This window comes from Microtus ochrogaster, linkage group LG3 (genome assembly GCF_000317375.1).
Source record: "Microtus ochrogaster isolate Prairie Vole_2 linkage group LG3, MicOch1.0, whole genome shotgun sequence".
Taxonomy (NCBI): Eukaryota; Metazoa; Chordata; class Mammalia; order Rodentia; family Cricetidae; genus Microtus; species Microtus ochrogaster.
Genome location: NC_022029.1, coordinates 27174375 through 27192016, shown reverse-complemented (window position 1 = coordinate 27192016; position 17642 = coordinate 27174375). Strand labels below are relative to the sequence as shown.

General features: G+C 37.8%; 1 protein-coding gene across 2 annotated transcripts in view; it reads right to left on the bottom strand.

The window, feature by feature from the left end:
• Positions 1 to 660: 660 nt before the first annotated feature.
• Positions 661 to 17642, bottom strand: part of Sh3yl1 (SH3 and SYLF domain containing 1) — a 38175-nt gene continuing 21193 nt past the window's right edge. For both annotated transcript variants that reach the window (XM_005360663.3, XM_026785875.1), the window contains 5 exons: positions 17053 to 17181; positions 15303 to 15465; positions 14567 to 14642; positions 1848 to 1904; positions 661 to 1004 (listed from right to left, as the gene is read on the bottom strand). In XM_005360663.3, the coding sequence (XP_005360720.1) occupies positions 814 to 1004; positions 1848 to 1904; positions 14567 to 14642; positions 15303 to 15465; positions 17053 to 17181 (616 nt within the window). In that variant the 3' untranslated portion in view covers positions 661 to 813. The remainder of the gene's footprint in view (positions 1005 to 1847; positions 1905 to 14566; positions 14643 to 15302; positions 15466 to 17052; positions 17182 to 17642) is intronic.

The following is a 17642-nucleotide window of genomic DNA, read 5'->3' as shown; positions in this document are numbered from 1 at the left end:
ATACTTAGGTTCCGTGAAGAATGGTCAGCTGTGCATAACTGCGCTGGCAAAGGGCCACCACCTGATGACATTCCTCGCCTGTGCCTCATGTGGGTCTTATGATTTAGTAGGCAAAGCACATTAGAGAATTTCTTTATAGTTAGTTCCAAGACGGAAAGACAGAGGACTACGGGATGGTTATGGTTTCTAAGCATGAAGATCTGCTTGGAGAAAAAGAAGTTCTAGTTTCTAAGATATTTCGTGGGGCACAGAAAGCCAAGTTTCTATGGTTTGTCTTGGAAGACAATGGAAAGCAAAACATTGGCAGGGTGGGAAACAGATACAGACTTTCTTCCCGAGGCTCTGAGGCCCCTCTACTCCATGGGAGCCTCCTATTCTTTAAGTTCACAAGCTTGTTTAATTACTAAAACCTTGTTAAATGAAAAGGACAAACCTCTACCCTACCTAGATGTCCAGAGGTTGACCCATGTTCATAGAAAGGTGAGCAGCGCTCCCCAGCCATGCTTGGTTTGCACTGAAACCGTGGCAGTGAGGAATTAGAATACTCAAGGGTAAGCAGGCTCTGATGAGCATGAAAGACATGACCATAAAAATCGCTGATGACAACTGTAGAATGGTTTATGTGATTAAATTAATACAAAGAGCTTAGCGACAAGTTAATTTAACCATTTATTTATAGGTAGAGAAAAATCTATCACTGGATAAAACATTGGCAGAGCAAAGAAGTGTTTAAACAGATTAATGCAAATAAATGAATTCTGCCCGTGTAGAAATATTTCTGAGCAATTATCAAATAACAAAATAGCATGAACCTTAATTCATAGTTACATAGTTGGCTGGAAAAATTCCAGTTTGGCCTCGAAGTTTTCCTTCCCACCAGTCAAAATGCGAGTCAGTCTTTGATATAACTGTGATTCTGTCTCCGGCTTGAAAATTCAAATCTCCTGGCTGTTGCCCCTCGAAAGAGTAGAGTGCTGTTACCTCTATTGGCTGATTCAAATTGCCTAGAACAAGAAAATGACGTTGGGCTGTAAGTATGTTAGGAAAGCAGCTGAAGTATGGGTTGTAGAGATAGAAACTGAGCAGTTCGGATTTAATTTTGGGTTTTCTAATGGGTGTCAGAACCCACACTGCAGAATAGAATCCTCTCCTTTCTAAGATGGAAGACAGAGATAGAGCCCAAGGATCCACATGATAGAAGGAGATTGACTACTGCAAGCTGTCTGCTGGCTTCCATGAGTGTGTTGCTTATGTGCACCGACTTAGACCAGAACCATGGCCATGGGATCACAGCAGGAAGCATGAGCCAGGAAAAGCTAAAAGGTTCACCAAAAAAGACACTGAAAATGCTTTCATGTATATGATAATATTTAACATTTTCATTACCTGCTTTTTTGACAATATTACTTATCCTCACACAAAATGGCCAATTCCTCAATAGTTTATAAATTCAGTAACACATAATTTGATGACTTTAGTGGCAAAAGTTTAGGACACTAAATTAATGACTGTTTCATCTTTGGCCTCAATGTGTGTTCGATTCATTTTTTTTTAAGTGCTTAATCCTTTCAAGAAAAAATTTCTAGGGAGTATTTAAGAAAAACAAGTTGAGAAATATTTTTACTAGAAAATCATGGGTTGCAAATGGCAATGCTGGTTCCTGCAGTCTCCACTGGTCTCTCAAGGCCTTCCAGAGAACAAAGACATATGACTTGTCACTAAAGAATATCTACAATTTAGAGTCTTGAACATTTTTCTAGAATTTTCCATAACCCATCAAATTAACTGGAAATTTTGTGATTGTAGGGTGTTTACAAACCATTTTTAAGCAATATAGTTTTACTTACCAGTTTTCTCACGATAGCTAGAAAGCTCAGGATATAGCTTATATCCATTTCCATTACCTGTTAAAATAAAAATAAATAGGGGAAGATTTAAAAGCTTATTATAGGATATAAAACACACAAAGCCATCAAATCCTGACCTTGCTAAAGGTTTAAACAATTGGGCCAGGCTGTAAGCTGAGGGATGCCTAAACACCCCCACAAAAGGCTATGGACAAGGCAAAGTAGCAGAAGGGCCTGATACTGACCCATCCACATCTCTTCCAGAAGCAACCATAGAACACTTTAGCAAGAAAGGTTGCAGCCCCACAGAGGATCTCCAAACATTCTTTTTTGTTTAACCCTTAAGATAATTTCAGACATCCCTTAGATGAGCCACTGTACAGCTTCTCCTAGATATCTGAAGATTAGGATGGATTTAAACATTCACATGATGTATGCTGACAACACATTATAATACCAATTATTTAAATTAAATAATTGCATTTCTCCTTTTGAATTACAGACTATAAACCACAGTGATCTGAATCTCACTATGGTTGATTAAAGAGAATCAATCGGCCTTTCCTAGTAGAGGGAATGTACAGCACCCGCTTTCAACCTTTAAACAATATTTCCATGCTCTCAACTGGGCTGGCTCTGAGAATTCCTCCATGAACTAGAGGCCTGGAAACTGTGTCTCATAAACCACTTCTCTTCATAGGCTCCTGAAGCCTCATGCACTCTGAGGACACAGGCACACCGTGGAGTTCATAGAAAAGGAAGGTGATATAGGTATCCCAGGAGAAACTACTTGAAGAAACTGACTAGAAATAACTTTGGGTAGATTACATATACCAACTAAGGTTTCCTCAACTCTGAAATGGAAATGGAAAAACCATGATTCTACTGTATCAGGACAGAAATCTAAATGAGAAGACAAACCAAAAATTTTACTGAATGACATGAAATAACATCTGTACAAATAGAAAGCATAGACAGGGGCAGAAAAAAAAAGTCCCACAGCATATTCTAGCTAAACACTAAGTATAAAGAACAAAAAAGGTACTGAAAGCTGTAAGAGACAAACCATAAGTCACATATACAGGAAACCCCATGAAAATAACAGTTGGTTTTTCAAACTTTGTGGATCCCAACCTAGACTACTATATCCTGCAAAACTATTTACCACATTTCAAAAGAAAAAGAAAATCATTTCATGATCTAAACAGACTAAAAGAATTAATGTCCACCAAATCAGCCCAACAGAGAATATAAAAATGGGGAGCAATATCTTGGGTTGAAGAGAGGAATAAGAATAGCCAGGACACTACAGAAAGAAAACAAATGAAGCTAAAATTCCTGAGATACAAAACAGGGCTAAGTACACAAACAGGGAAAATCAGAAACAGTAACATGAGAGCAACAAACACACACCTTTCAACAGTAACTTTACACACTAACGGCCTCAACTTCCAATCAAAAGACACAAGTTAGTGAATAGATTAAGGGAGAAAAACCCATTGGTCTGTGTATAAGAAACTTATCTTACCTTCAAAGATAGGTACTGCTTTAAAGAGAAAAGATTGAAGACACAATGCCAAGCAAATGGGGTCAGGAAGCAAGTAGGGGGCCACTATCCTAATCTCTGACAGAATAAACTCTAAACAAATTAATTAGAAGAGAAAAAGGACACTTCATTCTAATCTGGGCATAATTAACTCAGAAGACATTGCCATCCTAAAATAAACAAGTAAACACACACACACACACACACACACACACACACACACATGCACACTTAAATTCTGGCATATCCAGTTTCATAAGGCATAAATGGTGGAACTAAAAACACAGATTAACTCCAACTCATTAATAGTAGGTGATAGCAATACCAAATTTTTTCAAAAAACAAAACAAAACAAGCTATCTGGACAAACAATAAGCAGAGAAACATCAGAATTAATATTACCAAATATCAAATGGACTTAACAGAGATGTACAGGATATTCAACCTAAGCACCAAAAAATATACTTTCTGTGTAGCAATGCATGAAGGCTTCTTTAAAGTAGACAGTTACTGGGACATAAAACAAATCTTAAGTTAAAAAAAAATAAAATAACACCCTGTATCCTACCTGACCACTAGACAATAAACCTTAAAAACAATAGCAAACAAACATTCAATAAATACACAAACTCATGGAAATTAAACTGCACATTACTTAATGATAAATGCAGTCAAAGACAAAAATAAGAAAGAAAATTTAAAAATCCTGGAACTAAATAAAAATGAAAACACAACACAAAAAATGCCTCCAGAACACATTAAAAGCAGTTCCAAGCCTATGAACTTCAACACCAATCAGTGTGGCAAGATAAATGTCTTAGTGGTAACAACAGCTGTCTAATTGGACTTGAGATCTACTGAATAAGAAGAAATTCATGGCTGGCATTGTAAACCAAGTGGCTTGTGAGGATATAGACCTCAGGGGAGAACCTACTACTGTCACTTTACTAAATGAGTATAATCCCTAACTGCATTCTAAATATTTATCCTTATGCCCACAGACAAGTATCGTTCTCATTCTTCATCAAAGAAGCTTCTTTTCACTGTAGAAGACCACAACAGAAATCCATAATTTGTCCAAATGCAGAGAAAAAGGAACTGTGGTATGCTTAGCACTTAATGACATATTTACAATACATCTCCTGCCCCCCTAAGACTCAGACAGCACTGTGGAAGAGGTGGAAAGATTGCAAGTGCCAGGATAACCAAGATATCTGCTGCAAGATTGCCTTCTAGATATTATAGGGAAGCCATACCCACAAAATCTCAAAAATATGGCTGTTTAAAAAAAAAAAAGACCAGAAAAATGAAAACACCAGTAGAAATGCCAATTTAGATGGGGAAAATGACATGGGGCTCCACCTCTATCTAAAGAGCTATAGACAATTAGTGGGTGCTGAAGGAGAATTAGTCTTCCACAGAGATAAGCAGCCTAAGCAGGTTTCATTTCCATATTCATTTGTATATATAAAAATAATGATGAAAGAATAAGGACTCATAAACTTGAAAGGGATTGGGGGCAAGGAGGAAATGAAGAGGGGGTAATTATGTGATTATATCTTAATTAAAAATTTAAGACAATAAACAATAAAAAAACAAAAGCAGCTCTAAGAGGAAAATTTATAGCTCTACACACCTACATTAAAGTATCAGAAAAAATTAAAATAGATTACTCAAGAATTTGGAGAAGCAAGAATAAACCAAACCTAAACACAAAAGATAACAAGAAATTGCTATGAAATAATACTCTTTTACACTGTAAAGATTTGTCACTAAAATTTGGCTTAATAAAATGCAGATTGGCCAGTAGCAAAGCAGGAAGTATAGATGGGATAATGAAACTAAAGATGATAGGAAGGAGAAGGGTAGAATCAGAGGAGTTGCTAGTCATACACAGAAGGAGCAGAAGATGAACATGCCATGCTAATAATGGTACCACCACATGGCAGAGCTTCAATAAGGAATATGGGCTAACTGAAAATATAAGAGCTAGTTAGTAATAAGCCTGAGCTATTGGCTGAGCATTTATAAATGATATTAAGCCTTTGTGTCAGTTATTTGGGAGCAAGTGGTCAGGACAGAAAGCCTCTTGTCCCAATGTGGGACAAGAATTTTCACAAAGAACCTGAGAAAGCTTTAAAAAATAAAAAAGGATGTTAGACACACAAGAATGGAATCAAGCAAAACTTGTTAGCAGCAGAATTTTCTTGGGTGAGCTCTGTTTGCTGGTGGCAAGCAGAGGCATGGCTCCTTTAAGAGACACCTTCCTGACTCAGTGTTGGTAGCAAAAACCATGAGGGTCTTTTAAGAGTGCATGTTACAAACTTGAATGAAGTTTATGAGCAGTGGGTGGCATGCTACTCTATGGTGGCATGGATCCAGAAACTCACCAGAGTTGAGATGGCTCCCACTGGTACTGCTGCCACGAAGCTAAGCTCTTACAAACCAAAGAATGGGGCTTAGCAGTTTAAAGACTCATGTGGTTATACATTAAAGAGAGATTCAGAAAAAAAAGCAAAAAAACAAAAAGCCTCTAAATGGGCTTCAGTGTGTTTAAAAATATACATAGACTTGGGAGAGAAAAGAAAAAGAATAGAGAACATTCTTAAATAAGAAATAGAGTATAAAAATATAATAAGACACGAAAAGACGGGAAATACATAAAGAGTCTGGATTATGTATATTGTGTTGTTTTTAAATTTTTCACCTGCTGAGAGACCTTACTATATTAAACAAATCTATATATTTTAAAAAATCTTGACGTCAAAATTGAAGTCAAAAGATACGTTACTTTGGGAAAGAGGTTCTGCTTTTATTTCCACAGGAAATGAGAGGCTCTAGATTCACTTTGAGTTATGAAAATTCAGGTTTGACCAAGGAAGATGCCCCCAAAATTTCCAATCAAAACAACTGGTCCACATGATTTAACGTTTCAGAGTGCTTCTGTTGTAGTTTCCTCTGAGTTCTTCATCCAGAACAGCTTCAAGGTGTCTAGTTGAGATGACCCGGCCTCATGGTATTATCCAGTCAGGACTTGACCATAATCCTAATATTCTTAGGGTCCCCCAAAGATTACCACTGTCCCCAATCAACAGTTAGTAGTCTAGAGAACTATGCCCACATTTCCAAAAATAAATTATGAATGTTTGTAATCATTTAAGGTGGTTGGTTACAAGCTATTATTGGTAATAGTCAGAAAAAAAGCTGAACAAAGAAAATTAAATTCAGGAATCTTGCATCAAAAAGATGGGGGGGGGGGAATATGACATAGGAATGATGAAATAAAATGGTAGATTATTGAACCTATTTTAATTCAAAAACCAACTATTAATCTACTAATATTTGGCATGGGTATAGTTTTTAGCTTATTGATACAAATTTAAAGTTATTTTTGCTATATTGTATGTATATTTCTACTCTTGTTTAAGGTATTATGTTTATGCAGCTCATTTAAAAATGTAATATACAATTTAAAAATACAGACTCACAGTCACCTATAACAGTCAAACTCATAATCATGTTAAGTATATTTTCAAGGTCACACAGAGATAATTAGATAGATGGTCTTCAAATACTTCAAAGGCCTACAGGATATGGATTTAATATATTTAATAACCTAAGGTTTTTCATGACAGTGAGACACATCTGCTCCTGGTCAATAGCCTGGCAGGAAGTATAAATGGCGTGACCAAACTCAGGATAATGGAGAAGAGCAGACTCAGAGGAATTGCCAGCAAGATGTAGAGAGAGCAGAAGATGAACATGCCATGCTAATAAAGGTACCGCCACATGGCAGAACATAAATAAGAAATATAGGTTAACTTAAAATGTAAGAGCTAGTTAGTAATAAACCTGAGCTATTGGCTGAGCATTTATAAATAATATTAAGCCTTTATGTCAGTTATTTGGAAGTAAGCAGTTGAGGCAGAAAGCCTCTGTTTAAAAGAAATATTAAAAACCAAAGCATAAGCCAGGCAGTAGTGACCTACTCCTTTAATTTTCACAGTCAGGTACTGTGGGATAATGCTCTTGTACACTGTAAAGATTTTTCTCTCATATTGGCTTAATAAAATGCTGATTGGCCAATAACCAGGCAGGCAATATAGGCAGGGCAACCAGACTAGGAGAATTCTGAGAAGAGGAAAGGCAGAGAGACACAGTAGTCAGCCAGGCACAGAGGAAGATGAAAATGTCTCATTGATAAAAGGTACCAAGCCATATGGCTAAACATAGATAAGAATTATGAGTTAATTTAAGTTGTAAGAGCTAGTTAATAATAAGCCTGAACTAATAGGACAAATCGTTTATAATTCATATAAGCCTCTGTGTGTTCCTTTGGGACTGAAAGCTACAGGACCAGGCGGGATAGAAACTTCCATCTATATCTATATTGGGTGTGTGTGTGCAGAGGCAGGCAGATCTGTGTAGAGAGACCCCGCCTTTTGGGGCGGGACAGCCTCGGGCGAATGTTTTTACTAATGAATTGGAACGCCAGACTGGAGCCCTTCCTGTTTCCGGTGTACGGTGGATCGCTGAACTCCGGGTGTGTGAGTGTGCTTTTATATTAAAATTGTCTTCTTGTACCCACTGGCCTGGATTAATTAAATTCGCCTTCAGATCTGTGCGTTCAAGGCCAGCCTTGTCTACAAAGTGAGTTCCAGCACAGATGGGGCTACACAGAGAAACCCTGTCTCAAAACTCCAAACCAAACCAACCAAACAAAAACAACAACAAAATCAGAGTATAAATAAATGAAACAGAAACGAAGAACATAATACAAAGAATCAATAAATCTAAGATTGACTCTTTGAGAAGATAAATATGATTGATAAGCCCTAGTTCCAATTAATCAAAAGGAAGAGATAACCCAAATTAATAAAATCAGAGATGAACAGTGAAGTATTGCCATAGACATCAGAGAAATTCAGATTATATGGAAATACTCTAAAAATCCAGAATTCATTAAGTTAGAAAAATTTAAAAATGGACAAATGCTCATGCCGTGTTAAAGGAGCAGCAGGTGTCAGCCCAGCAGGAGCTGAATCCCCATGTGTGAGTCTTAAATAGACTACGCCCTGAGACCTCTTGCTTCTGCTGTGCCTTTACATGTTTGCTGCTGCAGCTGTTACATTTCTCTGGCATCTGACATGGATGAATGGGTGTGAAGAGACCCTCACTGCTTGTAATGCAGTGTGCTTATCTCATGGAAATAATCTACTGAGCGTTTTTACCTGTGGGTTATTATGAAGACGATTTCTTTTTAAGCTATACAGGCTAATCAATAATAACAGTTTATATAGAGTTTTGATGGTAAAAAATAAAACAAGGAAGCGCCACACAGCTAGAGCTCACGAGTTTCTATCGAGGAGCTGTATAGACTATGGCTCAGGTTAATGGTTAAGACAAATAACTGAGTCCCAGTAACCCAGCTAGTTTAAATTCTGTTAACCCTAATGTTCACAGGTTTCAGAGGGCATCATAGCTGAAACAAAGCTTTGAAAATAACTTAAAGTTAGACTAGATGTTTTTGTCAAATATCTTTGAGGTGAAAAACCTAAAAAGACAATCTAAAATGTCTTTTAGGAAGGCACATAGTTGAAAGAGGAAATTGTTAAGGTCAGGGAACAAACACAAAGCAACCCAATATTACTAACAGATGTACTTTCCTGGTGATCAAGGGTGATGATTAACTTCTTATACCCATTTTTACCCTCAATCTCCCAATATAAAAAACTATTGATGAGTGGGTATGTACCATAAAGATTTGAAGTAGAGCTGACTGATTCTTTTTACATTGGTGATTTAAGATTCCTTCTATGATTACCTCTCAAGATAAGTAATAGAGTGATTGGCCCTTTCTTTGTAATGGCAAAAGGCAGCTTGCCAGTAAAAGAATATCTTGCTTGACTACACACTGTTAATCTTTAACAAGTTGCTTGGGCATGAATATTTGTGGGTTCTTGAGATAATTTGTTTTTGCTTGTGATATGTAAAAATTTTAGTTATGTAAGGGATAGGTAAAACATGCTTTTTTAAAAAACTTGTATTCATTGTAATCATTTACCTGAAAAACACTGTAATTTTTATGTTGCCTGACAGATTTTGCTGGGGTATATAAGGTGTAAGGGAAAGAATAAAGATACAGTTAAAACGAGTTAGAAGGAAAACATCAAAAAATGAGAGTATTAAATGAGTTAGAAGGAAAACATCAAGAATGAGAGAAGGAAATCACCATAAGAATAAAGAATAGATAACCAAAAGAAGAATAAAGACAGTGTCTGAAGGAAACCATCAAGAGAGTATGTGAGTGTCTTTCCCTAACCCTCCCAGATAAAACAGTCTTAGTATGCACCGCCTCTGTGGATGCTCTTTGAGCCCTGCTCTGCTGAGGATTCATCCAAACTACCTAAACTAAACCAAGAAGAGATCAACATTCTAAACAAACACATAGCAAATAAGGAGCCCAAAATATTAATGAAAAGCCTTTTGCTTGTTGGGGGAAAAAGCTCAGGCCAGATGGATTCACAACAGAAGTCTATCAGACTTTCAAAAAAGATCTATAACCAATACTTCTTAAATTGTTCAAGACAACAGAAACAGACGAGCACTTCCAAACTCCTTCTGTAAAGCAAGTATTACTATGATACTCAAACTAAATAAAGATACAGCACCAAAGAAGATGATAGGCCAATATACCTGATGAACATAAACTCAAAAATTCTCAATAAAATAATTGTGAAACAATTACAGGGTTATATAAAACAAGATCATCCACAACAATCAAGTTAGCTTTACCCCTGAGATACCGGAATAGTTCAATATATTTAAGTCAATAAATGTTATAAATCATACAAATGTACTTAAAGACAAAAAGAATCACAGTATCATCTCAAAAATAGGACCTTGACATAAAACATCATGTCTTCATAACAAAAGTACTAAAAAATAGTAGACCAGGAAGGTACATACCTGAACCTAAATAAGGTTATATATGACAAACCCATAGCCAACATCATCCAAATGAAGAAAAACTTGAAGTAACCTCATTAAAATTAGGAATGAGACAGGTCTGTCCACTATCCCCACTTCTTTTCAATATAGCAATCGGAACCTAGCTAGAGTAATAAGACAAGAGAAGGAAAATAAAGTGATTCAAATAGAAAAAAAAATCAGTCAAATTATTCCTATTTATAGATGATTTGAAATTTTACATTAAGAGATCACCAAAATTCCACCAGAAAACTTCTAGAAAAAAACCACTTTCCACAAACTGGTAAGATACAAAATCAGTTTCCTTTTTAGATACCAGCAACAAACATCCTGAGAAGATCATTTAAACACTCCTATTAACAATAGCCCTAACACACACACACACACACACACACACACACACACACACACACACACACACCAAAAAAAGAAGAAAAGAAAAAAGACTATCAAAAGATGGCTCAGTGGTTAAGAAAACTGCCTGCTATTCCAGAGAACTTGAATTTGGTTCCCAGTACGCACGTGACAGCTCACAACTGCCTATTAACGCCCATCCCAGGGATCTAACGCCCTCTTCTGGTCTCTCTATGTGTACTGCACACATTTCATACACACATACACATGCAGACAAGACACCAATACAAATAAGATGAAAATAATTAAAATATCTAGAAATAAACCTGATCAAGAAGGTAAAAGACCTCCTACAATGAAAACTTTAAATCTCAAGAAAGAAATAGATGAACACATTATGTGCAGGAAAGACCTTTGTACTCACAGACTGGCAGGATTAATACTGATAAAATAATGACCATCCTACCAGAAACAATTTAGAGATTCAATGCAAACAAAATACATTCTTCACAGAAATAGAAAAAAAAAGTCCTAAAGTTCATATGGAACCACAAAAGACCCTGGATAGCCAAAGTAATCTTGATAAAAAAAAAAAAAAAAGAGGTATAACCACGCCAGATTCCAAGCTATATTATAGAGATAAAGTAATAAAAACAGTATGGAACCAGGGAAAAGGACAACATGTAAGTCAATGAACTAAATAGAATTTGTGCGTACATAATTATGATTATCTAGCATTTGACAAAGATGCCAAAAAAATACACATTGGAAAAAAGACAGTTTCTCTTACAAACACTGCAGTGAAAACTGGATGCCTGCATGCAGAAAAATGCAATTTGATTAGTGTCTATGATACTGCATCAAAATCAACTTTAAATGCATCAGAGACCTCAATGTGAATCTTGAAACGCTAAGACGGATAGAAGAAAACTAGACAGAACCTACAAGATAAATGTGTAAAAAAGGGATTCTTGAATGGGACTACATTTATCCAGAAACCAAGGTCATCGATGGACAAATAGGACCTCATGAAACTAAAGTACATCTGTGCGGCAAAGGAAACAATCATGAGAAAGTCTAAGGAGTGGAGAGACTAGACGGTTAATATCCAGAATACATAAAGAACTCAAAAAAACAGAGAATAAAGGTAACAAACCACCCAATTAAAAAGTGGGCCAAGGATCAGAACAAAAAGTCTTCAAAAGAAGAAAAAGAATGGACAAGCGGTAAAGAAATATCTTTAAATGTTTAACACCCCCCCCCTTTTTTTTGAGATGGGGTTTCTGTGTAACTTTTTTTTTTTTTTTGGTTTTTCGAGACAGGGTTTCTCTGTAGCTTTGGAGCCCGTCCTGGCACTAGCTCTGTAGACCAGGCTGGCCTCGAACTCATAGAGATCCGCCTGCCTCTGCCTCCCGAGTGCTGGGATTAAAGGCGTGCGCCACCACCGCCCGGCCCTCTGTGTAACTTTTGAGCCTGTCGTGGAACTCGCTCTGTAGACCAGGCTGGCCTTAAACTCACAGAGATCCACCTGCCTCTGCTTCCTGGGTGCTGGGATTAAAGGCGTGCGCCACCACCACCTGACTCAACATTCTTAATAATTAGAAAAGGCAAATAAAAACTACTTTCATATTTCATCTTACTCTCGACAGAATGGCCAAGATCAAGAAATGTAAATAACTGACACCAAAGGCTAGAGAAGACGTGGAAAGGGAGAACCCTTGTTCACTGCTGGCAGAATTACAAACTGATACAGCCACTATGGAAATCAGTGTGGAGACGTGGCAGAAGCTAAAAGCAGAGCTACCATGAGCCAGCGACATTACTCTTTGGCATATGTCCGGGAAAGAAGTGAAACTATGAAATTTGCAAGGAAACAGATGAAACAAGAAAACATGGCACTGAATGAGGCAACCCACACCCAGAAAGACGATCGCCACATGGTTCCCCTTACTTGTGACTTTTAGGATCCTGGAGAGACCCGCCCTCAGAGCAGAAAAGTAAAGAGGACAGTGGGGCACAGGAGAAAGAGCGCTGCAGAGGGAGGCAGCAGGCCAAGGGCACTGTGAGGGGGGCATGGGAAAATGGGCTTGGGAAAGAAGGCAATGCAGAGAAGACAGGAGGAAGGTACTTAGCACTAAGGATGCTTGAAAAAGCCATAGGGAAACATATACTCTCATGGTTACATACAAACACACATACACGAAATATACATATTTGTAGTTTAAATGAAGTTACGTCACTTGGGGTGAAAATGATCCCTTCAAGAGCCATCTATAGACTCGCTACCATCACCCAATGCTAGGCATGGGAATCCTCTCTTCCATCTGTTGGTTAGGGGAGCCCAAGAATCTCCAATAACATTACATTACAGCTATTATGCCCTTTGCTGTCTCCCAGAACTTCAAGGTAAGATCCTACTGCTGAAAACACCACTTTGGACACGGCTTGGTGGAACTGAGCTGGAATCAACCTGGTACCTTCTTCCCTGAGGAATACTGGAAGCTCCTAGGCAAGCTGCCAAGGGAGAAAAGCATTAAGTCCTACCTTTCTATAAAGTCTATGAACTCAAACAAGGACCACCCTGGTAAGATATTCCCTGTGGTGCAATAGCCGAGTTTTACAGCTAGTGGCAACGGACAGCCATCAAACTGGATTTAAGCCTTTCTAAGTAGGAGGGAATTCATGCCTGGCACTGGAAAGCCAACTACCTATAGCTAATGATGTCATAGACCTTACAGAAAACCCTGCTACTGCCATTTTCCTAAACCCATCTAAGTTTTAACTGTATCCTAAACACTTCTCTTTATGTCCATAGATAAGTATAGCTCTCGTTAGTCATCAAGGCTTCTTTGTGCAGCGGATGGAAACCATTACAGACATTGTCACTACTGGTCAAAATGCAGACAACAATTAACTGTTGGGTACTCGATCTTAGTCGATATATATCTACATTGCAACCCCTGCCAACAAGGTGCAGAGAACATCATGGAAGAAAGGATGGAGTGATTCTAGAGATAGACGATGGAAACAATAGAAGGGATGCAAACACTGCACATAGACGCAGCACATATATATGCATATGCATGTCTGTATATATATAAACAGAAAACTAAAAAGGAAGAGGTTATAAATTTGAAAAGGAGTTGGAAAAACACAGGAGGAATTAGAGAGATAAGAAGGGGTGGAAATGACATAAAGACAGTGCTCGTATATGAAAGCCTTAAAAAAATCTTTTTAAATTAAAACGGATACAACAAGAAGAAACCTGAATGGTTATAAAATCTAATTTCACCTAGCTTAAAAACACTTCATGGAGACCCTGTACTCCTAGGAATATACAGCAAAATAAATTAGACATTTAAAGATTCTTTTATCTTTATTTTATTTATATGAATGGCTTGCCTGTGTGTATGTGAACCACACATGGGCACTGTCTACAGACACCTGGAGAGGGTGCCCCATGCCACAGAACTAGAGTTACAGTTGGTTCTGAACCACGAAGCGGGTCTTAGGAGTGGAGATGAGGGTCCTCTACAAGAGCACCAAGTGCTATTAACTGCTGAGTTATATCTCAAGCCGTATATGATTTTCAAAGTTTTAATATAAATTTCATTGTAGATTTAAGACAATATCCTATGAATGAGAGAATTACAGCAGAAACTCATATATGAAGCTCTATGTTATGGCGTAGAAAAAGCTGAACATTGACTTTTCTCTTAAATGCTCATAGTTCTTCAATTTGATATTGAAATATAACAATAGTACTCATTTTCTTAATATTTAAAGATTGCCAAACTATGTTATATTTAAGCTGCAGTAAAGTACTTACTCTGGGGGCCATTTGGCTGGACAGGAGCTAGGGATTGCTGTGGTCTCGATGATGGTTTTGGAGGTAATTCCTTAGCCTGGAAGACACATGAAGAAATACACAAAGTTTTAAAACTCTGCTTTTATTTATGAGAATAGGATGATTTTTGCCTCTAGCCTGTTTACTGAGCAGGTTTCATCCTCTCCATTTATTATCTGGGCTCCCAGAAACTCATGTGCATAGACAGGACTGGACGAGAGACTCGGCTGGGGGTTCATCCAGTTTGTACTTGCACTTGAGACCCCTTCCCTCTGACATTCATGCGTGGTCTAGTACATGATTGCACTTAAGCCCACTCCTTCTTGGACATCTGTGTGTGGTCACCAGGGGCTGCAAGTCCAGTGATAGATATGGTCATGGGAACAGTCATCAGAGAAAGTGGTGATAACGTCAACTCTATACTTCAATTTCACTCTGCACAACAGGGCTCAAGTGGAGACCAAGGGAAGAGAGGTCCAGCTGGTATTGGTTCTCTAACATTACCAGACTTCATCTTAAGAGACATATGATTATAGAAGACAAACTACTCTTAAAATATGTACAATGTCAAAACTTTAGGGCATTTTTGAGGACTTTACATAAAGAAATCATAAAGGAAGCTCAGTATATCAATGGGAGCTTGATATCAGAGACCGTGGGTCCTAAGACTGAAACGCCTTAAGCTCATGGAGACAGACAGGAAGCCTTTCGACAGCACCTTCTTCTGCTCCCGCGCTGCCTTCCTCAGATTGAGGCGCTGCCCTTCATTTTCATACTTCTCAGTAAAGGAATTGAGGATTTCATAAAGATCTTCGGCTTGAGCAGGCTGTGGAACATCTCCAAACAAAATGTCGTAAGCTCGAATGTCCTGACAGTAAAATCTAGTAAACACAAAATTAAGAACATGTCTGTAACATATGCAGATGTGCTTTGGGGGTAAATATAGGACAGTCACATAAATGGGTAATTACTCTTATGCAATCCGTCAGATACCACAAGACTTACCCTGTGTCTAATCCTTAGATACACCCCAAGCTCACTTTCTAAATCAATGAACATAAATATTGATATATACTTTTCTCCATAAAAGAGCATGCCAACTAACACACACATTTATAAGGAAATACATCAAGTACACATATTTTCATAAGATTTATCTTCATGCTTTTCTACAAAATAATTACTATACATGGCTTTATGATTTCTTTAAAATGCTTGCTTTTTATCAAAATTAAAAATCTGCCTTGCGAGTTTTAAAGACTTGCAGTTCTTTAAAGGGATTATGGGAGGCAGTTTACCTAGGATTTAGCTGAGCTTTAGAAAGAAGACTGCCAAACACCTACGATGACGAGTTCCTAAAAGCATTTTCAAGTTCATGAAAGTGGACAGACACATCACTCTTGCTTCTATAAGATAAAGATTTTTGCAAACCTTCATTTCCCTCATTCAGACTAGCTCTGATTTATATGTAGGATAGCAGTATGATATTTTACTCTTAGAAAAACTGGTGTGGGAATTCACTCCTTCATTGCAATATTAGTCCTACTGACAGGGCCCTGTGGGCCACCAGGACCTGGCTCCCTTGGGCGTGTGATTCTGGTATTGCTGGTGTGATTTCTCAGATCCACTGGAGGAAAAACTATCCAGACACAAGATTAAAGAAGCTCTGAGACAACAACAAATAGTTTAAAAATCAAATTGGGTTTTTTGAATCAAAATTCGTTACTATTTTGTATGGAAGAAGACAAACCCACAGTCTGGTGATAGGAATACTCCTTCACAGCGAGGCACTTCTAACAAATCCACAAGACTATCTGCTGTCCTTGCTATAAGGCTTAGTAATGTCATACTGTTTCCTAGTTGAATTTTCCCGGCCATCAATTTATGTGCTTATTATAATGTCAAGGCCCTCTCCTCTGCAAAAAACTAAAACAACATTGCTACAATAAACACATGTCATGACTGTAATCTTATTTGGCAAAAGAATACTAAGGAGGAACTGGGGGTAGTTGAAAATATTAGTAAGAAAAATGTAATGTTTTGTTTGTTTTTTCTCTCTGTTTTATTTTCACAAGCATATAATACTTTTTGACTTATTTTATTATATTTTATGTATTTGCCTGTGTATCTCTGTGTACCACATGCTCACTGGTGCCCTCAAAGGTAAGAAAATGGGATTTATTCCTTGGAACTGGAATTATAGTTGATGATTATGAACCACCACGTGGGTGCTGGAAACCAAACCTAGGTCCTCTGTAAGAGCAACAAGTGCTCTTAACTGCTGTGCCATCTCCCCAGTCCCAAGAAATACTAATTTCATGTTTAAAATTTTAAATAAAGGTTTTGCTGCATTTAAATGATTATGTAAGTGTACTCATAAACTCCTAAACTACGACGAATTTTGAAGTATTATCTCCTCATCACACACTTTAAAAAACATCATTCAAAGTCACTCTGCACGAACTTACTTCCGATTAGTCTCTTTCCTTTCAATCAAACAGCTTCCTTCCAGGGAGATGCCAGCAAAGAGGCCCCGGGATTTGCAGTAAGTGAAGACAGCTGCAGAGCTCCTCAAGGCCACATTTCCTTCCAGGTTCCTACAACAGAGGGCAGACCAGGATGACTGCTCACCACTCAGGGTCTGTGTTCTCAGGCCATGGACCAGGATGACTGCTCATCACTCGGCCACGGGGTTTGTATTCTTAGGCCATGGTTTTCTTTGTCTAGAGCTTTCAGGCGGCTTGAAGAGAAGGCAGTTGTGGGAGAATGTATCACATGAAACAGCTGTAGAAGGGCTGATGGCCTGGTGGGATTGCACTAGAGAGAGACATTTGGGAGCTAGCCCTCTCAACCAGAGAAACGCATCTCAAGAGCACTGAGAGTAAGGATTCTTCTTCCGTAGAACATTTTCAGATGGTTTATTGTTTAACTTCCATAAACAGGTAGCAATTCTCAATCTCTAGCCTAATATACCCAAGAGATGCCCTATCATATGACAAAAGCATTTGTTCAACTATGTTCATAGCAGCATTATTTGTAATAGCCAGAACCTGGAAAC